At 45.8% G+C, this 24,800-nt stretch overlaps 1 protein-coding gene across 2 annotated transcripts in view; it reads right to left on the bottom strand.

The window, feature by feature from the left end:
• Positions 1–330: 330 nt before the first annotated feature.
• Positions 331–24,800, bottom strand: part of LOC121531594 (filamin-C) — a 41,673-nt gene continuing 17,203 nt past the window's right edge. For both annotated transcript variants that reach the window (XM_041836883.2, XM_041836882.2), the window contains 35 exons: positions 24,175–24,301; positions 23,829–23,965; positions 23,432–23,625; positions 23,022–23,279; positions 22,657–22,780; positions 22,208–22,368; positions 21,632–22,013; positions 21,123–21,385; positions 20,624–20,902; positions 20,024–20,342; positions 19,243–19,416; positions 17,845–18,007; positions 17,113–17,273; positions 16,597–16,764; positions 16,290–16,413; positions 15,907–16,063; positions 15,280–15,469; positions 14,921–15,189; positions 13,178–13,274; positions 12,616–12,756; positions 12,235–12,363; positions 11,800–11,973; positions 11,382–11,543; positions 10,956–11,159; positions 10,532–10,684; positions 9,999–10,121; positions 9,068–9,331; positions 8,532–8,804; positions 7,953–8,090; positions 6,825–6,940; positions 3,753–3,885; positions 3,133–3,309; positions 2,571–2,789; positions 1,429–1,644; positions 331–1,259 (listed from right to left, as the gene is read on the bottom strand). In XM_041836883.2, coding sequence (XP_041692817.1) covers positions 1,072–1,259; positions 1,429–1,644; positions 2,571–2,789; positions 3,133–3,309; positions 3,753–3,885; positions 6,825–6,940; positions 7,953–8,090; positions 8,532–8,804; positions 9,068–9,331; positions 9,999–10,121; positions 10,532–10,684; positions 10,956–11,159; positions 11,382–11,543; positions 11,800–11,973; positions 12,235–12,363; positions 12,616–12,756; positions 13,178–13,274; positions 14,921–15,189; positions 15,280–15,469; positions 15,907–16,063; positions 16,290–16,413; positions 16,597–16,764; positions 17,113–17,273; positions 17,845–18,007; positions 19,243–19,416; positions 20,024–20,342; positions 20,624–20,902; positions 21,123–21,385; positions 21,632–22,013; positions 22,208–22,368; positions 22,657–22,780; positions 23,022–23,279; positions 23,432–23,625; positions 23,829–23,965; positions 24,175–24,301 — 6,557 coding nt within the window. In that variant the 3' untranslated portion in view covers positions 331–1,071. The remainder of the gene's footprint in view (positions 1,260–1,428; positions 1,645–2,570; positions 2,790–3,132; positions 3,310–3,752; positions 3,886–6,824; positions 6,941–7,952; positions 8,091–8,531; positions 8,805–9,067; positions 9,332–9,998; positions 10,122–10,531; positions 10,685–10,955; positions 11,160–11,381; positions 11,544–11,799; positions 11,974–12,234; positions 12,364–12,615; positions 12,757–13,177; positions 13,275–14,920; positions 15,190–15,279; positions 15,470–15,906; positions 16,064–16,289; positions 16,414–16,596; positions 16,765–17,112; positions 17,274–17,844; positions 18,008–19,242; positions 19,417–20,023; positions 20,343–20,623; positions 20,903–21,122; positions 21,386–21,631; positions 22,014–22,207; positions 22,369–22,656; positions 22,781–23,021; positions 23,280–23,431; positions 23,626–23,828; positions 23,966–24,174; positions 24,302–24,800) is intronic.

The raw sequence follows: 24,800 nt of genomic DNA on the forward strand, positions 1-24,800 counted from the left end.
AACAGTTTGCGATGTTGCTAGAAGTAATCCTGGAACCCCTGCGGTTAAGGTGAATCCCGTCTCTTTTAAAAAGTACTGGTTGCTCCCACAGCTCCACTCTAATTTTGAGGGGCGTTTCTTTAAAAATGTGCATCCAATCCCCTTGGTCCCTTACATAACTAGACCAATCATATGCTTCATTGTGCCACAGTTCACAGATGTATTGTTTTCAGTCCAGTTGATGCTCTTCGTCCTGTTTAATATTTTGTAAATATTATAAGTACTTTTGGCACCTATTTATAGCACCATATCCCAATCAAAAACAGTAAATAAACCCACTCGTATTCTGGCAAGGTAGCAGTTAAATCTTTATTATTAGGTCTGCAAAGAATTGGTTAATATAATAAAAATACATGTTTTCTATTTTTTTAAGCATACAAAATCAAATAATATCACACTTTAATACTGTTTAATAGCAAATGATCTTATGTTTATAACATCCACACATTAAGCCATTCATTGCTACACAACAATCCCTTTCTATTGGTGGGACAGGGTCTTGGACCAGTCAAAATACTTAAACCAACGTCACATGACTTGGAGCATGTCTCCAGTACACATAGAGATGGATAGAGGGGCAGTCACAGAGACGATCAATGGCAAAAGATAGGAGGTGTGCCCTCTTTCCATCTCTATGAAACCACACTAGTCACCTAGAACCTTATTCTGAACAGTAACAGACTTAACATACAGTCCCCTGTAGCTCAGTTGGTAGAGCATGGCACTTGCAATGCCAGGGTTGTGGGTTCGTTTCCCACGGGGGGCCCAGTATGAAAATGTATGCACTCACTAAACTGTAAGTCGCTCTGGATAAGAGCGTCTGCTAAATGACGTAAATACAAAAAAACTTTGGCACAATCTTTAAATGAAGGTTGAAATCTTATTTTTTCCTTATAGGGTAGAGGGAGAGAAAAAAGTCATTTTTTAGTGCACGTTGAGAGAGAGGGTTCTACAGTAGTCCAAAGAGGAGTGTAGCGATGCAGCGTAGCAGGGTGTGGTGGGGATCAGGGCTAGGAGTTCGTTGAAGTTCGTTCAAGGCACAGCTACTTTGAAGGGGCTGCCGGGGACACTGTCGTCGCCCCACTTGACGATAACGATGTAGTTTCCGTTGTCTTTGACAGTGTAGGTGACGTTGTACAGGCGGTTGCCCATGTGTTTGACGTACACCTCTTCACATGGGGTCGTGGGGCCGTGCACTCCCACCAGCAACATGTTAGAGCCTGGAGGACGGGAGAGATACAGGGTTAGAAATGTCATGGAAGGATTGTGTTAGTGTGTGTGTGGGGTGGGCTTGTGTGTGTGTGTGTGTGTGGGGTGGGCTTGTGTGTGTGTGTGTGTACATTAATTCATGCCTGTGGTGTGTGTGTGTGGGCATCCTAGCCATCTCACCTGCTTTGCTGCAGTCTACATTGAAGATGTTCTTCTGCCCGACCAGAGCCTTGGAGAGCCCTGCGCCTCGACACACCACCTTGCTGGCATCTGAGGTCAGTTTGGATGAGGACGATGAGGAGCTGTACGCTCCGGCCACCTTGGAAGTCTTAGTGACCGTCTCTACCAGCACAGAGGACGTCTCATGAAGGCTATGACCACCGGACAGACGAGTACCTGAGAGAGGAGAGGTAGAGAGAGAGAGAGAGAGAGAGGAGAGAGAGAGAGAGAGACAGAGAGAGAGAGAGAGAGAGAGAGAGAGAGAGAGAGAGAGAGAGAGAGAGAGACAGACAGACATGTTATAAAAGAACTGCAGTCACGACTCAAACCAGACATTACATAACCTAACACCTCCCCTCCTCAATACCGACACAAACACTAGACAAAAACACCATGGATGGGGGTTTCTTATGAGAGGGTGGGACGGATTCCCCATCTTCATACAGCTAGCTAAGAGTTCTAGTACTCTGTAACTTTACAACAACAATCTAGCTGCATTTTGCCAGTGTTTTTGAGAATTGATTTAGCCTTCAGCATTGTAGTCCATGACTACTAATTCTACAATCCCGATGAGAGTAAACAGATTGATATAACATTTATTATTTATGTAACATTTCAGTATTTAATATTAATTTACTAAGTATTTATAACAACATTTCTAGGAACTTCTAACTTTTCAGAGAGTGTCTCGTTTAGGGTAGCAAAGGAACCGGTAGTTTACCAAAGTTATTGGAATATTCAGTCATTTTGGTAATTAACGCAAAATCGATGGCAATCTATCTGAACTTTGGTAATTTATACTTGAATAATAATTGTAAAAAAGATATTCATATAGTATTCATTTTTTATATCTCTGTCCATATTGTCCATGAGTTTCTAGTAGATAGACCATATGGTTCAAGAGAAAATAGCCTAATTAATGAAAAAAGCATCTAAATTCTGGCAGTTTACTGGTAAACTCAGAAAGATACCAGTAATATACCCTCCTTTTGCAACCCTCGTCTCGTTTCATAACAAATACATAAAACATCCTTTTCATCAAGATCTGGCATTCAAGCTACACATATCACACACATGCAAGTCACACACGTTACACCACACACCTGTGACTTTGGCTTTGAAGGGGCTGCCCACTATGTGGTTGGGTCCTCCGTATTTGATGTTGATGAGATAGCTGCCGGGGGCCATGGGAGTGTAGATAACCTTGTAGCCATCGGGGCATTCAGAACAGTCCATCTTGACCTTAGAGGGGCCATCAATGGTCACAGACAGGGCACCTGACCCCGCGTTACACGTGTTCACTACGAACTCAGAGGCCACGCCTAGAGAGAGAGAGCGAGAGAGAGAGACAGATGGTCAGGAGACCCACCTCACATTCACAGTGCATGTACAGTATATATTGTGTTCCAGTTATCCTAGATGCCATCTCCTGCTGTTGTGCCTTTGACCAAGGCATTGACCAAGGCCACCCCACAGGATCCATCCTTCCTGTCTTCAAATGAGATCTCAGCCTAAACTGCACCATGGTTGATCCTGGCTTCCAACCCCCTTCTTATTCTAGTATACAACATCACCTTTCACAGTACAACATTTGTTGAAAGTCTGGGTTTCCTCTGTAAAGCTGGAGTGAGAAGAAGACGATGAGAAGAGATAAGGAGTGTGTACCTGTGGATCCTCCCTCCAGTCCAGGCCCGTATGCTGTCACCAAGCCTGGGTCTCCAGCCTGTCCTGCCTCCCCCACCCGCACGTTGAACGGGCTACCGGGGATGTGACTGCCGTTGAACTTGACGTCGATGGAGTGCACGCCGTTCTCACGTGGAATGAAGCGGATCGCGTTCTTGTCTGTGGATAATAGTGGAGTTATAAGAAGAAGGGAAGAGGAGAGGAGAGGAGAGGAGAGGAGAGGAGAGGAGAGGAGAGAAGAGAAGAGAAGAGGAGAGGAGAGGAGAGGAGAGGAGAGGAGAGGAGAGGAGAGGAGAGGAGAGAAGAGAAGAGAAGAGAAGAGAAGAGAAGAGAAGAGAAGAGAAGAGAAGAGAAGAGAAGAGAAGAGAAGAGAAGAGAAGAGAAGAGAAGAGAAGAGAAGAGAAGAGAAGAGAAGAGAAGAGAAGAGAAGAGAAGAGAAGAGAAGAGAAGAGAAGAGAAGAGAAGAGAGGAGAGGAGAGGAGAGGAGAGGAGAGGAGAGGAGAGGAGAGGAGAGGAGAGGAGAGGAGAGGAGAGGAGAAGCTACCATAACTCTATGTTACTATGGACTGGTATGGTGTGTATTAAAGTTAGGGTTATCTTACCACTGTCCAGCTCAGTGACGTAACACTCCTCAGCTGAGCCAGAGGGGGTGTGGACCTTAGCATCGACCACGCCCCTCGCCCCGTTACGCTGCACAGCGAACGACGCTTCCTGGTTCACCTTCAGATCCTTCTCCTGGGGGGAAGGAGAACAGGAGAGAGAGTGAGAGAGAGGGGGGAGGAAAAAGGGGGAAGAGAGAGAGAGAGAGAGGGGGGAGGAAAAAGGGGGGAGAGAGAGAGAGAGAGAGAGAGAGACGAGAGAGAGAGAGAGAGAGAGAGAGAGAGAGAGAGAGAGAGAGAGAGAGAGAGAGAGAGAGAGAGAGAGAGAGAGAGAGAGAGAGAGAGAGAGAGAGAGAGAGAGAGAGAGAGAGAAAACAGGGTCAGGACCTGTAAGCTTTGTGTGTGTGTGTGTATGAGTGTATGAGTGTATGAGTGTCTTGTGGATGAGACAGAATGTGTGTGTGAGACGGAACGTGTGTGTGAGACAGAACGTGTGTGTGAGACAGAACGTGTGTGTGAGACAGAATGTGTTGTAGGTGAGACAGAACGTGTTGTGTGTGAGACAGAACGTGTTGTGTGTGAGACAGAACGTGTTGTGTGTGAGACAGAACGTGTGTGTGTGTGTGTGTGTGTCTTGTGCATGAGACAGAACGTGTGTGAGACAGAACGTGTTGTGTGTGTGAGACAGAACGTGTGTGTGTGTTTGTCTTGTGCATGAGGAGAGGGATATCTGAGGAGAGAGATATCTGAGGAGAGAGATATCTGAGGAGAGAGATATCTGAGGAGAGGGATATCTGAGGATGAGAGTGTTTAAGAGGGAGGAGGTGTTTATGTGTGTCCCTGTGGGGGATGATACCCCTGGCCAGTTGTCAGACCCCTAGCAGACACCATGACCCCACCGTGACCCCACCATGACTCCAGTATTGGAGAAGGGACAGTTGATCCCTCTCATCCCCTCTCACTCACCACTAAACAACACAACAATGTTGCCTTGGTTACTGCTACAGCCCACTCGCCTCTGGCTTCACTTCTAAGGACAAATAAATCTATGGGATAAACCTGACCAACAAACAACTATTGTTATGCTAAATGTGTCTCTATTTCTCTATTGAGGCTTATATCAAATGTATTTATGTATAAATGTATGTAGTTTTGCATTTTATGACATGGGAAAGTTATGCTGCTTGAAAAGTTGATAAACTTGGTATCCCACTTAAGAGACAAGTATGAGAAAATGCCCTTTGAAAGATTTTGATGAGATTTTCACACCTCCTAGAGAGCTCTTCCTTGTTTATGTCCATTACAGCATCGTTCACACCCTCTTGAGCCTTAGCCCCACCCATCTGTTAAGCCTTAGCCCCTCCCACCCAGACATGGGAGTCAGCATGGCATTGTCCTCCAGAAAGTAGCCTGTCTACTTAAACACAGCTAAATTCAGGGAAGCAATGTTTTTGATTTTGAGCCGTAGCAACACTTTTGCAGTTGTCCAAAGCTATATTCTATCTTTTTTTATTTTATTATGTTTTTATTATTATTATTTTTTATTATTATTTTTTTTTTTGGGGGGGGGAGATCAGCTTTAATATTGCAGATAGATTGTAACTTCCATCAATGTAATTCTCTGCATCACTTCCAATATGTTATTTTTTTCTCTCGCAAATATATATATACATATACACATACATACAGATAAATACATATACATACATATATATACATATCCTTTAAAAATAGATATATTCCCCTTTATTACTTTCCAACCCCGCCACCCCTTCCCTAATTGGAGTAAACTAGTGAACAACAACGCTTAGGCCTCTACTTCCAGCTTATACATACTATATACATTTTATGGACACAGTCAATTTTACAATAATTATATTTAGTTTGTTTTTACTCCTGAACTTCCTCTACTCTCAACCTCTCCGATCATTTTCATGATGTCCATCCGGTTTGCTTCTATATGCAATGTCTTTCTAACTGTGCTCTTTCACAAAAGCTCCCAACCTACAACCTATATACTTATTAGGGACGCAGTATGCTTACATTATTAGTTAAAAATGTATGCACGCATGACTGTAAGTCGCTTTGGATAAAAGCGTCTGCTAAATGGCATATTATTATTATTATTATTATTATAGTTATCTTGTTGTTATTAGTTGTTGTTAGTTGTTATTAGTCCCATCCTTCAACTCCATTCAACACCTTCCATCTATGTCTTAACACCATCCATATTGGATTTCTATTTTCCATATATTTCTCAACTGTACTGTGATGTTTCACAAAAGTTCTGAACCCTTCTATTCTCATTGTTTCTACAGATTGTAAATTGAAAATAAACATTTTTGCTAAAAGTATTATTACATTATTGATCGATTGACTATGACTTTTCAGATCACCCAGTAGTGCTATCTGCAGGGTTAGCTCCAGGTAAATATTGCAATCCTTCAGCCATTCCTGGACCTGTGACCAAAAACAAGCTACAAATGGACAGTACCAAAACAAATTATCTAATGATTCTGTCTCTTCGCAGCAGAATCTGCAGAGCTGGGAAGATTGTATCCTCCATATAAATAACATTTTAGCTATATTGTATCTTTCCAAAAATCTAAATACTGACCAGGGAAGTCCCCATTTTGTTATAGACAGAAGCCTGTGACATGACAGACCAATCAGGACTCATCTCATCTCATGTCCAACTCCTCCATTACCTCAGCCAATCATGACTAGTCAGGAAGGAACCTGTCTTTCTACCTATATAGCTCAGTGCTTTTTCTCCTTGGCTAAACTAGCCTCATAATTTATATTTTGTATTCATATTAACAGATCCCATACCAGTTTGTAATTAAGGCACATGAAAGTTCACATGTTAAAAAAGGCATTTCAGAAAATCGGCGCTACTGTGAAGTAGGAACTGGTGTCAAATGCCTCAGATCCTGTAGCCGGTCCCAAATGATGGCCTTGTGAGGAGTGTTCCAACAAAGACATGTAATTCAATGTATTCCTCTGTGTGTGTGTGTGTGTGTGTGTGTGTGTGTGTGTGTGTGCGTGTGTGTGTGTGTGTGTGTGTGTTCCTACCTGCAGGCTGGTGACGGTGAGTCTGCGTGCCTCGTCAGACAGCGTTGCTATGGGAACGATGAAGGGGCTGTCGGGGATGTGCTCGTTGTTGAACTTGATAGACACTTCATAGTCACCTGGGGACACAAACAGAGAGGAACCAGGGGGTTAGATGATTCACATGTAAGAGTAGGGAAGAAGGAAGACATGGTGTAAATACCACAAAACAATATGTCAGTTCAGTACGATCAGATCAATAGCTGTCATTGTCTCTGCCATATATGACAGCTTCTCAGTTTCTCTGATATACTGTGGAAAATACTACCACCTTGCCTAGCCTACTAGTATGTAGCTTCTTAGTGCTATGTAGCTTCTTAGTGCTATGTAGCTTCTTAGTGCTATGTAGCTTCTTAGTGCTATGTAGCTTCTTAGTGCTATGTAGCTTCTTAGTGCTATGTAGCTTCTTAGCGCTATGTAGCTTCTTAGCGCTATGTAGCTTCTTAGCGCAGCTACTGCCTAGCCTACTGTATATATTGTCCTATTGTTGATCCTTAGAGCTAGATGGGGCTAGATTGGGCTAGATGGGGTTAGATGGGGTTAGATGGGGTTATATGGGGCTAGATGGGGTTAGATGGGGTTAGAAGGGGTTAGAAGGGGCTAGATGGGGTTAGATGGGGTTAGATGGGGGTAGATGGGTTAGATGGGGCTTGATGGGGTTAGATGGGGCTAGATGGGGTTAGATGGGCCTAGATGGGGTTAGATGGGGGAAGATAGGGTTAGATGGGGATAGATGGGGCTAGATAGGGTTAGATGGGGTTAGATGGGGCTAGATGGGGTTAGATGGGGATAGATAGGGTTAGATGGGGCTAGATGGGGTTAGATGGGGATATATGGGATTAGATGGGGTTAGATGGGGTTAGATGGGGTTAGATGGGGATAGATGGGGTTAGATGGGGATAGATGGGGTTAGATGGGGATAGATAGGGTTAGATGGGGTTAGATGGGGCTAGATGGGGTTAGATGGGGTTAGATGGGGTTAGTTGGGGGTAGATGGGGATAGATGGGGTTACATGGGGCTAGATGTGGTTAGATGGGGCTAGATGGGGTTAGATGGGGCTAGATGGGGCTAGATGGGGTACTCTATCTCACCTGGCTCCTGAACGATGTAGGCCACCCCACAGGATCCATCCTTCCTGTCTTCAAAGGAGATTTCAGCCTTACTGGGTCCCTCTACAGCGATGGACAGACCTCCTGCACCGGCCTCACGCGTCCAGATACTGAACTCAGCTACGGAGAGAGACAGAGAGAGAGAGAGACAGAGAGACAGAGAGAGACAGAGAGAGACAGAGAGAGAGACAGAGAGAGAGAGAGACAGAGAGAGAGAGAGAGAGAGAGAGAGAGAGAGAGAGAGAGAGAGAGAGAGAGAGAGAGAGAGAGAGAGAGAGAGAGAGCGAGAGAGAGAGAGACAGAGAGAGAGAGAGAGACAGAGAGAAAGAGAGAGATAGAGAGAGGAGACACACAGACATGTTAAAACCTGGTTCAACTAAAGTAGATAAAACGTTCAACTAATGCAAGTTTTTAAAAAAATCACTTATTGAAAGTTAAACATTCTTCAAAATAGTCGCTATCTGCAAAATGAGTGTTGTTAAGAGTAAAGTAAAAGACAAGTACATCAATTAACAGGGTTATTTTTCAGCGAGACACATGCGGTCAGGTCAAACTACTTACCTGGTTCTCCTGCCACTCCTCTCTCCAGCCCAGAGCCTCCGGACCGGACCCTGTGGGACCCTCCTTCTCCCATGGGCCCCACAGTGAACTGGAAGGGGCTTCCGGGGACATGCTGCCCGCTGTACTTCACGTTGACCGTGTGGGACCCCATCTCCTGGGGTACGAAGCGGACGCTGTAGGTGCTGTCCCCTCCATCTACGATCTCTGCCTGTTCTGTTTTACCCCCGGGGCTGGTCACCTGGGCCGTCATACTACCTGGGGTAACTGTCTCACCTGGAGGAGAGGGGAGGGAGGAGGGGAGGGAGGAGGGGAGGAGTCAGACAGGCTGGGAGGCGTGTTGTTTTTCATCTACAATCCTATATTTCTACTCTTATCCGGAGAGACTTACATTCCATGCATTCAACTAAAGTAAGTAAAACAAACCTTCTAGAAACGAGCTGCTGCTGTACCAAGATCAGTGCTGTTGAGACTAAAGGAAGAACAACAAGTGCAACAGGGCCAAGTGTAAGTCGTATTATTCCTTCATTCATTCTCACCAGGTGTTGGTGTGGCTGTAGCAGGTATCCCAGCGAAGCTAGCCAGACTCTCTCTGCCCAGGAAGTCTCCAAACACATCTCTGAAGGGACTGCCTCCTCCTGCTCCTCCCATCTGGGTGCTCTCCTCTACCCTCACCTCCCTCTTCGTCTCTCCGCCCCGCATCTTGCTGATCTCTGTGCGCTCCGTGCGCGTGTACGTGTGGCTGCTGCGTGTGAACGTGCGAGTCATTCTCTCCTGGGCTGACACCATCTGGAACCAGTTTCCTATTGGTGGAGAGAGAGCATGGAGGGTTGGTGTTTGGTTAGTCTTAGACGCAAGCAGTACTTGAAGACTCACGCTAGCTAGCTTAGCTTTTAAGCTAGCTAACGCATAGCTGTATGAAAGTTGATAGAGAGTCGATTGATAGGATTAAGAACCACCATTGCTGTCATTCTATAGATGATATCAACACAGCAATGTGGGGTACTTCAGCACCATGACAGGAAGGACCATGACAGGACCATGACAGCACCATGACAGGACCATGACAGCACCATGACAGGACCATGACAGGACCATGACAGGACCATGACAGGACCATGACAGCACCATGACAGGACCATGACAGGACCATGACAGGACCATGACAGGACCATGACAGGACCATGACAGCACAATGACAGGACCATGACAGGACCATGACAGCACCATGACAGGACCATGATAGGACCATGACAGGACCATGACAGCACCATGACAGGACCATGACAGGACCATGACAGCACCATGACAGGACCATGACAGGACCATGACAGGACCATGACAGGACCATGACAGGACCATGACTGGACCATGACAGCACCATGACAGGACCATGACAGGACCATGACAGGACCATGACAGGACCATGACAGTAATATCACACTGTGATCATGTTTAGGCTGTGCTCACCAGGGATTTTGAGGTTGAGGCCACAGGCGCTGCCAACAGAGGCGATGGAGGGGGCAGTTCTCTTCCTGGTGATGCTCTCCTTCATCCTTCCTTCTCCTGTCACCTTCACTGTGAAAGGACTTCCTGTAGGGGCAGAGGAGCAGCCAATCAGAGGTAGGCTTGGGCAATATACAGTTTTGTGCGTTAAAAAAATAGCGGCCCTTGTGTGCACTTCCGGTAATATTGTATACCCCGGTACGGTACAGAAACAGTATGACAGTATGAACATCTGGATACGGCCCAACCCTATCAGGGAATACCAGCAACAGCCAATCAGAGAGGTCAGGGAGTAGTGTATCAGCCAATGAGAGAGGTGTGAAACTGGAATAGCCCTCTCAATCATGCAGAAAAAAATCACAGGTAACAGTGACTGACAATGTTGTTCTATAATGAAATACAACCTCACCTAAACCAAGTTCATTTGCTGATTTTACACATTTTGATACAGTCATATTTCCATATATAGAAAACTGAAGTACAGCAAAGCCACTAACCAGGGATGTGCTTGTCAGAGAACTTGATGTTGATGATGTAGTTGCCTGGCTCTGTGGGGCAGTAACTGACTCTGCACGTCCCATCCTCCACATCCTCACAGTTAATATCCACTTTACTCGGACCCTCCACAGACAACCCCAGACCACCATAACCTGAGAGAAAGAGGGGAGAGAAGGGAAGGGAAGGGGTGGGGGATGGAGAGAGAGGGAGAGAGAGATGGGAGGGAAGGGAAGGGGAGGGGTGGGGATGGAGAGAGAGAGAGAGAGAGAGAGAGAGAGAGAGAGAGAGAGAGAGACAGAGGTAAGGTACGGTAAGGCAGGAGAAAGAGCATTTTATCTGTGGACAAACTTGGCCTACTATGAGTAGAATAAGCCCTCAAGGTGGGCTAAAAGACATCCACATAAACAATGTTCCTAGTCTTACCGGCATTCCTAGTGTCCACAAAGAACTCAGCCATTTCAAATGTGTGGGCCTCCACCAGTCCTTTACCGAAGGCCTTGACCCGGCTGGCCTCGCCAATCTCTGACTGGCCAACCTGGATCTTGAAGGGGCTGTTGGTCACGTGCTTACCGCTCTTCTTCACGCTCACCTCGTGCTCTCCCACCTCCTTAGGGGTGAAGGAGATACCTGCAGACGGAGGGATGGAAGAGAGGAGTGAATCATCTGGGAAAAATCCAAACAAAACAACTAGGCACAAAACAAGACGGCCAGACCGAACTAGTGAAGTGAAAACGGAACAATGCAGCTTGCATCCAGGCTACTTCAGAGCAGACTCAGGAAACCAAAGCATGTACTCTACACCAATGGCCCAAACATCTTTGTACATCCCAGGCTCGGCTAGTGGCTCACCGATGTGTCTGTTGGGCAGTCTCTTGAGCAGACAGGGCTCCTCGTTGCCGGATGGAGCTCTGATGCTAGCCGTCAGCAGACTCAGGTCAGACTCTGTGATCTTCAGTGACAGATCTGCTGCTGTCCCCACGTTGAGCAGGGACGTCCTGATAGAGTCATCACCTGGACAATAAAACATTTAGTAAACCATTAACCTAACATTTACTGACCATTACAAACCATATAATACACCATTTACTAAGCATTTATTAACCATTTAAATGGCGATCAACCACTGTGCTCTGAATGTTAGAAATTGTATTTGGATGAATTTACATTATCCTATGATCTGTCAAATTCTAAGAGGTAATATGAGTCACTTCTCTAACCAATTACCAACATTGTGTCCAGTTATTTCTATACACTTTATTCCACTCACCAGTGATCTTAGCAGTGAAGGGACTGCCAGGGATGTGTTTGTTGTCAAACTTGACGATGATGTTGTAGTCTCCTGGTGAGGTGGGCAGGTAGGACACAGTACAGGTACCATCCTTATTATCCTTACAGGTGATCTCTGCCTTAGAGGGACCCTCCACAGCCAGGGACAGACCACCTGGGAGGGAGAGAGAGAGCAGGAGGGGTTAGCTTCTGTTCAGCCTGAATTCTACATTTGCCTCTAACAATTCAAACCTATTCCTCAGCCATGAAAAGTATTTTTAGAGTTGAAGTACACCGTTTTTTCTTTCTCCAGAAAATGTAACCTTTTTAGAGGGGTTTTACTGAACTGTCTACACCAAATATTATGGACAAAATGTTCTCGTATTATTGTGAATATAGAAGATCATCATTGTAGAACAGCAAGAAAAGGTAGTACCTTCTCCAGCATTCTTGGTGACGACGGTAAAGGTGGCGGGTTTGTTGACGATGCCATGACACAGTCCAGGTCCGTACGCTGTCACCAGACCACTGTTTAAAGCATCTACATAGAACTGGAGGGGACTTCCTGTAGGGGAGAGAGATCATGGAGGGATGGGCCATCAGAAAATAGTTTGTTCAATGTTCATCAATGTTTATTTAAAATGTATATATGTAAATATGCCTGTTGATACACCTGAGGTTAAAAAAAAGATATACCAAAAATAAAATAAGAAAGTCTCTTAATTGAGCATAACTGTATACATTGAGCCCTGGTTTAGTTTGAAGACAGGCTAACACAATGTGTTTTCCCCACTGGTTATGACAGACACAGTCGTACCTGGGATGTGGTTTCCTTCATACTTGATGTCCATCTCATGCAGACCCTTCTCAGTAGGGTTGAACTTGACTGTGATGGTCCCATCCTTGTTGTCTGTGATGTGGGGACGGGCCGTCTTACCGGAGGGCATACGCACCTCACCTGGGAAAGATACAGGTAGCTTAGTGGTTAAGAGCGTTGTGCCAGTAACCGAAAGGTCGCTGGTTCTAATCCCCGAGCCGACTAGGTGAAAAATCTGTCGATGTGCCCTTGAGCAAGGCACTTAACCCTAATTGCTCCTGTAAGTCGCTCTGGATAAGAGCGTCTGCTAAATGACTTAAATAAAAATAATACAAATTATATTTCGTGTGTGTGTAGTGTAGCAGTGAGTCAATGTATTGCCCTTTTAACACGATCATGCTGACCCGGACCATACTATGCTGGCTGAGATGTTTCCTTTCACACTGTTCTTTACAGCATGGTTCAGTTGAGCTCAGTAGTGTGAAAAGGGTTTATCTGTGTTCTACTGATTTATGTGTGTGTGTGTGCTATTGATTGTCAGTACAGAATAAAGTCCCTGTACCTGTGATCGGTCCCTGCTGAACGGTGAATGGGATGACCAGGTTGAGAGGCCGGAACTGATCCATGCCGTCGCTAGGGACAACAGGCTCCTTGGTGGCCTATTGGGAGAAAAAGAGAAATACAGTCATCATACTGAATCTACTGTAAGTAGCTACTGTATATCTAGCTGAAGCTGCGTACGTTCAACTATTTTACAGTAACTACATGAAATGGGAAATGATTTGATTCATTATTGTCCTGTATTTAATTATGTTTTCTACTGTTGTATTGATTATTAATGATATGTAAAAAAGCTATTTGTATGAGCAGGGAGATGCTGACAGGGGCCTGGGAGGGGAAACCAGAGATAACCATGTTAACTCCATGCTAACATCACATTAATGCCATGTTTGGGTAAGTCGCTTTCACCCGTTAGTCTATAAGGATCTGTTGTAACTGACTAATGATGTCTATAAGGATCTGTTGTAACTGACTAATGATGACTATAACGATCTGTTGTAACTGACTAATGATGTCTATAAGGATCTGTTGTAACTGACTAATGATGACTATAACGATCTGTTGTAACTGACTAATGATGTCTATAAGGATCTGTTGTAACTGACTAATGATGTCTATAAGGATCTGTTGTAACTGACTAATGATGTCTATAAGGATCTGTTGTAACTGACTAATGATGTCTATAACGATCTGTTGTAACTGACTAATGATGTCTATAACGATCTGTTGTAACTGACTAATGATGACTATAACGATCTGTTGTAACTGACTAATGATGACTATAACGATCTGTTGTAACTGACTAATGATGACTATAACGATCTGTTGTAACTGACTAATGATGACTATAATGATCTGTTGTAACTGACTAATGATGACTATAACGATCTGTTGTAACTGACTAATGATGACTATAACGATCTGTTGTAACTGACTAATGATGACTATAACGATCTGTTGTAACTGACTAATGATGACTATAACGATCTGTTGTAACTGACTAATGATGGCTATAACGATCTGTTGTAACTGACTAATGATGACTATAACGATCTGTTGTAACTGACTAATGATGGCTATAACGATCTGTTGTAACTGACTAATGATGACTATAACGATCTGTTGTAACTGACTAATGATGACTATAACGATCTGTTGTAACTGACTAATGATGACTATAACGATCTGTTGTAACTGACTAATGATGACTATAACGATCTGTTGTAACTGACTAATGATGTCTATAACGATCTGTTGTAACTGACTAATGATGACTATAACGATCTGTTGTAACTGACTAATGATGACTATAACGATCTGTTGTAACTGACTAATGATGACTATAACGATCTGTTGTAACTGACTAAACAGACCTTTGACCTGTTTAAGTGCTGATGTTATACTTGGCTAAGGTCACTGCCTAATAGAGGATAAGGGTCTTCTCTGAGGAGGCCTGTTACAACATTACCTCTCTATGCTGGATGTGTCTCCTTGTTGCAACTTGTTTTATGATTGACTATCGTCTCTTTTTTTCACCTGAAAATCCCCTTTCCACTAAAACTTCAATGCAATGTGTAGACTGCAGGGTGGACTCAATTCAGCTGCATTCATCCACTTCAAATAGAACCAACCCTTACCCTGGTAGATAGTTATGTACCAGCACTCATGTATTAGTGATTATATCAAGCTATATCCATTCAACATACAAATCTAACTTCAATGTCATGTTAACAGTAGTACTCACCGTTACATGGAAGGGGCTCTTGGGGATGTGTTGTCCTCCGAAGCGGATGGTGATGACGTATTTCCCAGGTTCCGGAGCCGTGTAGTAGATGTCGTAGGTTCCGTCACGATTCTCCTGCACGTCCATGTCTAGCTCCACCCCCGCTGGGGTCGTCACCGAACAGGTCACCTTGCCCTTTCCTGCAGCTTTTGCGTCAACGGAGACGACGGTCTCCTCGTGCACCTGCATCTTGGTCAGACCTGACGCCAGGGCACGGCCTCCTATAGCCACTGGGAAGTAAAGACAGAGAAAGGATCACACGACTGGAAAAACATCTCAGATTTGGCATCATCGTCTAGCGAAGAGAGGACTAGACGTACCAGTAAGCAGACACTTGCTGGCGTCTCCAGTGGGCAGAGCTGAGATGCGGTAGGGGGAGTAGGGGATCTCATCTCCTCCATACTTGATGGTGATGGTGTAGGGGCCGGTGGAGTCTGGTACGTAGGACACTGTGTATGTCCCATCCCTGTTGTCATGGATAGTGGCCTTCTTTGGCTTGCCCTCAGGATCCTATACAGGGAAGAAGATGTCATATTAGTATTGTTATTTAGCAGAACCTTTTATATAACCAAAGCGGATTACAGAACTGTCAACATTGACAGATATATTCAGTATTATGTGGCCCATGCGGGAGTCGAACCCACAACCCTGATGATGCCATTGTCTAACCTACTGAGACATTAAAAACAGCTCTACACTCTTAGAAAAAAGGCTTCCAAAAGGGTTCTTTGGCTGTCCCCATAGGATAACCCTTTTTGGTTCCAGGTAGAACTCTTTTGGGTTTCATGTAGAACCCTCTGTGCAAAGGGTTCTACATGGAACTCAAAAGGGTTCTACCTGGAACCAAAAAGGGTTCTTCAAAGGCTTCTCCTATGTGGAAAGCCGAAGAACCCTTTTAGGTTCTAGATATTGTATTTCCTGTGTGTGGAGGAAGTTGCTGTACTCACCAGTATCTGTACAGTGAGCAGTCCCTCTCCTGCGTCGCGGGCATCGATGGTGAACTCCACTGGCAGGCTGGCGGCCACACCTGACTTATCCAGACCTGGACCGCTGGCACGCACCTTACTGGCATCATGACCAGGCTGGGACCTCACCTTGAATGGACTGTGGATGGAGAGAGAGAAGAGAGAGAGAGAGAGAGAGAGAGAGAGAGAGAGAGAGAGAGTAAGAGAGAGAGAGAGAGAGTAAGAGAGAGAGAGAGAGAAATAAAAAAATACAATATTATGTCATGATCCTATTGAAAATGTATGACATTTCTACAGAAAAGTAAATATGTGTATTACAGGGTTTTAAAGTGTTTCTGTTGAATCCAGTGGCCAGTCTGTCTCACCTGCGAGGGACCTCCTGATCTCCGTATTTGACAGACACAGTGTAAGGTCCGTCCTGAGCTGGGGTGTAGTTGACTGTGTGTGTCCCATCACCATTGTTCTTCACAGCTACAGGCTCAGCAGAACCTATGGACAAGAAATTACATTCAAATAAGTGTGTGTGTATGAAAATATGTGTGTGTATGTGTTTGTGGGGGTGTGGGGGGGTGTTTGTGTGTGAATACTTTATTGCAAATGGACAATAAAGTACTGTATTGTTTTTGTGTGTGTGTGTGTGTGTGTGTGTGTGTTTCTTCCCTCTGCTCTCACCTGATGGTCCTGTTAGCTGTACTTCCACTTTTGCCTTTCCAGCTTGGGTAGCGTCCACTGTAAAGGCCTGAGGTATGTGGGCTCTGACTCCATCACCCAACCCAGGACCTGAACACTTCACCCTGCTGGGGTCCACCACGTCCTTCACTGGCACACGGAACGGACTGCCTGCAGGGACACAGACAGAGACACCGTACGGTCAGCTTTTTACAGTGGGAGGAGAGAGAGAGAGAGATGTACCATGATGATTCTGCTTCTAGCAACCCTCCGGTCAAACCCCAACAGATCTTTTCCCCATCGGACCTGGGATTTGAACCGATGACCTTCCGATTGCTGGCCCACCTCTGTAACCTCTAGCCTACCCACCACCCAGTGTGTGTGTGTGTGTGTGTGTGTGTGTGTGTGTGTGTGTGTGTGTGTGTGTGTGTGTGTGTGTGTGTGTGTGTGTGTGTGTGTGTGTGTGTGTGTGTGTGTGTGTGTGTGTGTGTGTGTGTGTGTGTGTGTATGACACATTACCTGGAATGGGGTGTCCTCCGAAGTTGATGTTGACGTCGTACTCTCCAGGTGTGAAGGGAACGTACTCTACGCTGCAGCTGCCATCTTTGTTGTCTTTACAGGTCATCTTAGCCTCAGATGCTCCCTCGATGGTTAGACCCAGGCCTCCAGTACCAGCACCCCTGGAGAACACACACATCACATTTCACATCTGTTACACTGCTTTCAAAGGAAAGGTGCTGTTATAAAGGCTGTCTTACTATTGGAGGAATTGGAGGAGTTATTTAACCAACAAGGCCCGAGGGGGGTGTGGTATATGGCCTAAGGGCTGTTCCTCCGCACGACGCAACGCGGAGTGCCTGTACACAGCCCTTAGCCGTGGTATATTGGCCATATATCACAAACCCCAGAGGTGCCTTGTTGCTATTATAAACTGGTTACCAACATAATTAGTGCAGTAAAAATAAGTGTTTTGTCATACCCATGGTATACGGTCTGATATACCACGGCTTTCAGCCAATCAGCATTCAGGGCTCGAACCACCCAGTTTATAATTATATTTACATTTTTGTCATTTAGCAGACGAATAACAATCAGTGCAGTTAAACTGAAGTAGGTAAAACAACACAAATTAATACGACGATCATGATCATGATCACAATCAACAAGTACAACAGTTAAATGTTTTACGATTTTCTATTGGATTTGTGAATGATTAGGGCTGTGGTCCCATTGTGTTGTATTATATTGTACCTGGTCTCGACGGTGAAGCAGTTGGGTTTGTTGATGAGTCCTCCCTCCAGACCCGGTCCATAGGCCCTGACCCGGGTGGGGTCACAGCCCTCCACTACAGACACCCTGAACGGACTCTTTGGGACCGCCACATCATCATACAACACCTCAATCAGGTGCATACCTGGAACAGACCACAGAGAGGATTTCAGTATCTCACTGTGTTTTATTCTGATTGTGTGCTCTTAGTATAGACAGATACACAGGATTTCAGATGATTTTATGGCAGAGATACGTGATTTTGTATGACGGCCAAGCTTGTTTTACTGTGCAAGGCAATGAAGTTATATCTATCTAAGATGCTTTTCAGCACCCTTCTGATATGAGTGAACCTTCCTTCCTAACATTCGTTCAGATGATGAATGAGACTTGGGGGTATGGTAACATGATAATCATCTTGACTACACAACAAGAACATTTCTGTTGATCATTCGTCATACCGTAACACCATTTACTTGACACAACTCTCTCAGTGTATCTCTGATTCCCTGGGGCCAGTGCTGTAGTGTTACACCAGAACGGTTCTGTGATCTCAGAGTCAGAGAGCTTTGTGTGCAGGGCTTCTTCTATTAATACCTCCAGCTAGCCATTACCCCATTACCCCTGTATCTGAGAGGAACAGAGCAGACAAACTGCAGACAAACTTAACTCTATTTATAAAGCCCCTCTGTCTCTCTGTCGCTCTCTCTCTCTTTCTCTCTGCTCTCTCGCTCTCTCTCTCGCTCTGTCTCTACTCTCTCTCTCTCTCCTTCTCTGCTCTCTCTCTCTGCTCTCTCTCTCTCTCTCTCTGCTCTCTCTCTCCCTGTCTCTCTCTCTGCTCTCTCTCTCTCTCTCTCTCTCTCTCTCTCTCTCTCTCTCTCTCTCTCTCTCTCTCTCTCTCTCTCCCTCTCTCTCTGCTCTCTCTCTGCCCTCTCTCTCTCTCTGCTCTCTCTCTCTGTCTCTCTCTCTCTATCTGTCTCTCTCTCTGCTCTCTCTCTCTCCCTCTCTCTCTGCTCTCTCTCTGCTCTCTCTCTCTCTCTGCTCTCTCTCTCTCTCTCTCTCTCCCTGTCTCTCTCTCTTTCTCACCCTCACCCAGATCACTTCTCCTCTGCCTCATTCAGTATTTATACCGTTCTCTCTCTATCTAGTCCCAAATGGATCCTCCAACACCTGCTGGGTGTGTCAACTAAAACCCTCTATTCCATCTCCAGCGACTTCCTCTAAGGTTTGTATAGCTACATGTCCCCTATTGGAGTGAAATGAGTTGGAATCCTTTCTCTCTCTGCTCTAGAATCCATTCACTAACATTATCAACAATGTTGAAATGACTGGAATAAAACAACAACAACAAGCAGGTTAATAGTGGTGGTTATTTCTTACCGTCATCGAAGGCGGTGTACTCCACTCTGTAGGTTCCGTCTCCCTTGTCTGTGATGTAGGCGTCCGTGTTGGTGCCTGAAGGGTTGATGATGCGTACTTTCACGTGGTCACCGCCGCTCTTGGTCGTTTTACGGGCGTCCACGATGAAGTGGGTGGTGACCTCCTTGAGGACTCCTATAAACACGGATGACCGTAGGGAGAATGGTTAGTTACTGTAATTGTTAGCATGTAGTAGCCTTTGCCAGTGAATTTTAGTAGCCTTAGCTATAATGGCCTTGGCTATAGCAGCCTTTAGCAGTGAGCAATAGTAACCTTAGCCTTAGCTATAATGGCCTTTACCAGTAAGCTATAGTACCTTTAGCCTTTAGCTATAGTATACTACAGGGGCCTTCTCTTGCCCAGGGACCCACTTATCTTGCCCCGGGACCCCCTCCCAGGCAAACCGGCAACCCAGGGACCCCCATACATGTTAGCAAAGAAATGTAAAAATAACGTATTGTCTTATCATCAGGTGAATGATAATGGCAAGAAGTAATTAACATTTTAAATTGAATAGATTTGGTAGATATTTCTAAACTTTCTATTGACCTCCCCACATTATAATTGGAAGAGGACGTGTAAACTCTGACTCACATTTTCACTAAGAGCAGCTGTTTAGCTGTTCGCCATAGTAGCCATTATCTGTAGTAGCCTTTAGCTATAGTTATAGTAGTGTCTGCCATAAACTACTGTAATATGCATCTAGAGAAGAACCACTCCATCCCTACTCCCTCCTCCTTACCTCTGGGCTCCACCCCTGGTCCATAGACCTGCAGTCCGCTGGTGTCCACAGCCGGCTCCACCTGGATGACCGCGGGGAACTTGGGTACAACATGGCCCCCGTACTTGATGGTAATGGTGTGCGTGCCGTGGAAGGATGGGATGTAGGTGACAGAGAAGGTCCCATCTGCCGTCTTCTGGATGTGGACCTCGGCCTGAGCCCCGGACTCAGAGACGATCTCAATGGTGAGCTCAGCCTCTCCAGCACTGGTGCAGTCCACTGTGAAGTAGGCTGGTTCCCCTGCCTTGGCCTTCTCCAGGCCTGGCCCACTGGCTGTTACCTGTAGGGTTAGGTTTGGTTTAGGTTTAGGTTCAGGCTTCGGTTTATGTCTGGGTTTAGGTTCAGGTTCAGGTTTAAGTTAAGTTTTATTTGAACATCTTTGTACTTATGCAGAAACACACATACTATCTCAAATTTGATGTCCTACAATACTTTTTGTATTTTTATATGAAGATATAAAGGATATAATAATGCCTAAATACATGGACAGTGTATCTGTAAACCGTACAACAACAAATAGGCATATCAATAAATCAACAACTAGGCATATTGGAGGCGTACCTTGCTGGGGTCCAGACATGGCTTCACAGCCGCCTTGAAGGGAGACCCAGGGATGTGCTGCTCTCCAAACAGGATGTTGATGGCATACTCTCCAGCCTCAGTGGGCAGGTAGGACACTGAGCAGGTTCCGTCTCCGTTGTCCTGGCACTCGATCTTAGCCTCGCACGGCCCCTCCACGGTCAGGCCCAGCCCGCCGGCGCCCGCTCCTTTGGTGTCGATGGCGAATGGAGCTGGTTTGCCCACAATGCCTCCCTTCAGGCCTGGGCCATAAGCACGCACCTGAGGGAGAGTGGAATTGGAGATTAGTGAGCCTCATAATGTTAGGACCGCTGGACTGCTAAGCTTCAGTATAGCCGTCTGGTTGTATGCTCATGTACTGCTTATGACTGTGTTATGCATGGGTTATTCATGTTTTATGAAGTTCTTATGTAGGTACCCTTCAAATGAAGTGTTACCCACTCAGTCAAAGTAATACTGATGATTTTATAGACTAGTTTACCTTTGAGGGGTCAGCCGGCATCACTCCCTCCACTGCGAAGGGGGATCCAGGGACGGGGTTCCCATCGTAGCTGACGTCCACCTTGTAAGGCCCCTCCTCTGGGGGGATGTACTTCACAGAGTGGGCGCCATTGGCTGTGTCTGACTCCAGCTTGCAGGGGATTGGTCGGCCGGAGGGTGAGGTCATCTTGACGGCTACCTCGCCCTGCCCACCAGCTCCCTGGGTGTTGATGGAGAACTCCTGGTCCTTGCCCACCTCTACTTCTATAAGACACCACCACACGGACAAATTTAAATCAACCGCAAACCACCACATGGACACATTTAAATCAACCGCCAACATCAAAACATAGACACGTTTACAGCTGTCCAGTCTCAGACAAGGCAATCAAAAATTTACTTAATTTATGTTAAATATTCACAATTTACTCCTCCAGGCAGTCATTGATGAGAAGACAACCAAAGCAGAGCTGAATTCAATTTATATTGTGTACAAAGTTTAGAACTTACTGGTGTCCAGTCCTGTAACCTTGACCTTCCCCAGATCTACAGGAGGAGCCACAGTAATATTGAAGGGGCTCTTGGGAATGGGGTCCCCTCCATGGGTGACGGATATGGTCATCTGGCCCTGTCGAACGGCGGTGTACTTGACGGTGTAGGAGTAGTCATGGTTGTCGATGATCTCAAAGTCCCTCACAGCCTCCCCCTTCAGGCCTGCTGCTGTGAACTGGACCTCAGGCTTGGCCTTGCCTGCTCCCTTGGTGAAGATGGTGAAGTGGGTCGGAGTACCCACCTCCACGCCTGTCTTGTTGAGTCCTGGGCCCTCAGCCCTCACTTTGCCAGCATCATGGGAAGGATCAACCTTCACTCTGAATGGACTGATGGGGATTTCCTGGAACACAAACATGGAATAGTTTTGTTGCTGTACACTTTTTAATAAAAACTCTGACACAGATCTAACTTTTGTGCCATTAGGGTCATCCTTAGAAGTAGAAGTTAGAAGAAGAAGTATTATTATAGCTGTAATGCTAAGCCACATATTAACAGTAACCCTCAACTGAAGGACTCTGGGTAATGTAGTTTTACCTGCTCAGCGAACAGCACCATGATGGTGTATTTCCCTGCGCCAGGGGGAGTGTACTTGACAGTGAAGGTGTCATTGTCGTTCTTGATGATGTCAAAGTCGATGTCAGCCTCAGCTGGACCCACTACTCCTGGAGCGCACTTGATCCCAATGCTGATATCTCCTGTGGGAGGTCAATGGATAAACATTAATGTTATATCTACATATGAAGAAATCTCATAATACTGCGCCTATCAGTATCAATACCTTTCTGACCTTCTACAGCTGCAGGCACTAAAGTTAGGTTGGTATTAGCAAGAACAAGTGCAAGACAATGGTCAACTGCCTTCTCTATGGAAGAAAGGGTTTTAAAGGAGTTCTAAAAGGGTGAAAAGGTTCTACCTGGAACCCTAAAGGGTTATTCTACAGGAACAAGCCTTTTCAGTAGTATTTCCTATTCACACAAACGTACCTTGTCCAGCCTCGGCACAGTCCACAGTGAAGTAGGTGGGCTCGTTGGCCTTGAGTCCTGTCTTCTCCACTCCTGGACCATACACCTTGACCTTGGCTGGGTGGCAGCCCTCTCCAACTATCACCTATACACACAGACACAGTACTTGACCCACAGCACTATGGCTGCTACCTAAAGTACTCACATCCATTTCTAGTGGAGTGTGATCTTGCCAAAGGAAGAGTAGAGTGGCTGAGCTTATGTAACGGCCTTGTCTGTCTGAGACGTCCCTGACCTAATGCCTAGGCTTTAAGTCAGCAGGCTAATGACGTGTGGTAATGCACAGGAGATCTGGGTTCGAAGCCCAGTGGGTCGGTCCTACTCACCCTGAAGGGGCTGTTGGGCACGTTGACGTCTCCCCAGGTGATGATGATGGTGTGTTTGATGGGCTTGATGGGGACGTACACACACAGGAAGGTGCCGTCTCCCTTATCAGTGATCTTAATGTCGATGGTCACGCCCTCCGTATCCTGGGCGTAGATCTTGAGGTGGCCGTTGCCAGCCTCGCGGGCATCGATGGTGAACTCTGCCGGTTTGTTTACAATGACCCCAGTGGGCTCCAGACCTGGACCGAAAGCTTTCACCTGCAGAGGAGAAATGTATTTAGGTGTTTATTATGTTAGTTTATTTGTTAGTTTGTGTATTTGTTGTATTTACACATCAGTGTGTTTTCGTGTTTTATAAAGACTACTACTCCTGTAGGGCGGAGCTAGCTGGAGTGGTGGGCAGAGCTAACCTTCTCAGGGAAGCAGTCATTGGCTGCAGGCAGGATGTGGGCCATGAAGGGGCTGTCCTTGATGTCTTCGTCATCACAGATGACATGGACGGCGTAGTCACCTGGCTCAGTGGGCCAATAGCGGACATCGCAGGAGCCGTCACCCTTATCGTCACATTCTATCTTAGCCTGGGACGGACCCTCAATAGAGAAACCTGGAGAGAGGAGGGCGTATGAAGAACTTTAGACTTTAGTCTCCTAATCACTCAAGAGGCATCCAGTTAATGTCCCCTTGCACGCCTGTAAGAATACCAAGCGAACCTGTGGCTCTAAAGAACAAGTCATGTGCCTAATCCATTACTCTACTGGTTCAACTACATTACCCATAATTCCCCAGGGCCCTCATGTCCTGACTTACCCAGAGTTCCTACTTCGGTGCCGATGGCCTCGACCACGAAGTCAGCTGACTTGCCCACCTGGCCGGTCACCAGGCCGGGGCCCCAAGCTCTCACCTTCTGAGGGCCAGCCTCCTCACTCACCTCCACCTCAAAGGGACTGAGGGAGACACGCACACATTTTAATGAAGATAAACCCGTAGTATACACCCCATTTACATTTAGCAAACAATCTTACCCTGATCCAGATCAGTGCTAAGGTAGGTAAAAACAACCACAAATCATAATCATTGCAAGTAAGTAGTCCTCTATGAAGTTGTCTGTCTTAAACTGAGTCAGGTGCTGGTTGGTGGATAGTATAGTCCTCACCTGCGTGGGATGGGCTGTCCTCCCCAGGCGATGTTGACTGTGTATTTACCCGTCTGGACAGGGAGATATTCACACTCATAGACACCATCACCAATATCCTTTACTTTCACCGGTCCTTCTGCTCCACCTGAGAGGAGAAACACAGTGCCATGAATAACAGGACCTTGTTGTAGTCTTTATGCAGTCTCTGATACAGCCTCTGATGCACATCGCAAATCCGTGACCCAATAAACCATAGAGGGGACAAACAAAGAGGAAGTCAAAGTATTACAATGAAAGAGAAGAGCAGCAGGTTGCATGAAGAGAGAGTTACCAGAGAGAGCTGATTGAGGATAATAAAATAAGGATTTAGTCAAGGAGAAAGGAGGAGAGAGAGGAGGAGAGAGAGAGGAGGAGAGAGAGAAAGGAGAGAGAGAAAGGAGGAGAGAGAGAAAGGAGGAGAGAGAAAGGAGGAGAGAGCGAGAGGAGGAGAGAGAGAAAGGAGGAGAGAGAGAAAGGAGGAGAGAGAGAAAGGAGGAGAGAGAGAAAGGAGGAGAGAGAGAAAGAAGGAGAGAGAGAAAGGAGGAGAGAGAGAAAGGAGGAGAGAGAGAGGAGGAGGAGAGAGAAAGAATGATAGAGAGAAAGGA

Source organism: Coregonus clupeaformis, chromosome 19 (genome assembly GCF_020615455.1).
Source record: "Coregonus clupeaformis isolate EN_2021a chromosome 19, ASM2061545v1, whole genome shotgun sequence".
NCBI classification, from domain to species: domain Eukaryota; kingdom Metazoa; phylum Chordata; class Actinopteri; order Salmoniformes; family Salmonidae; genus Coregonus; species Coregonus clupeaformis.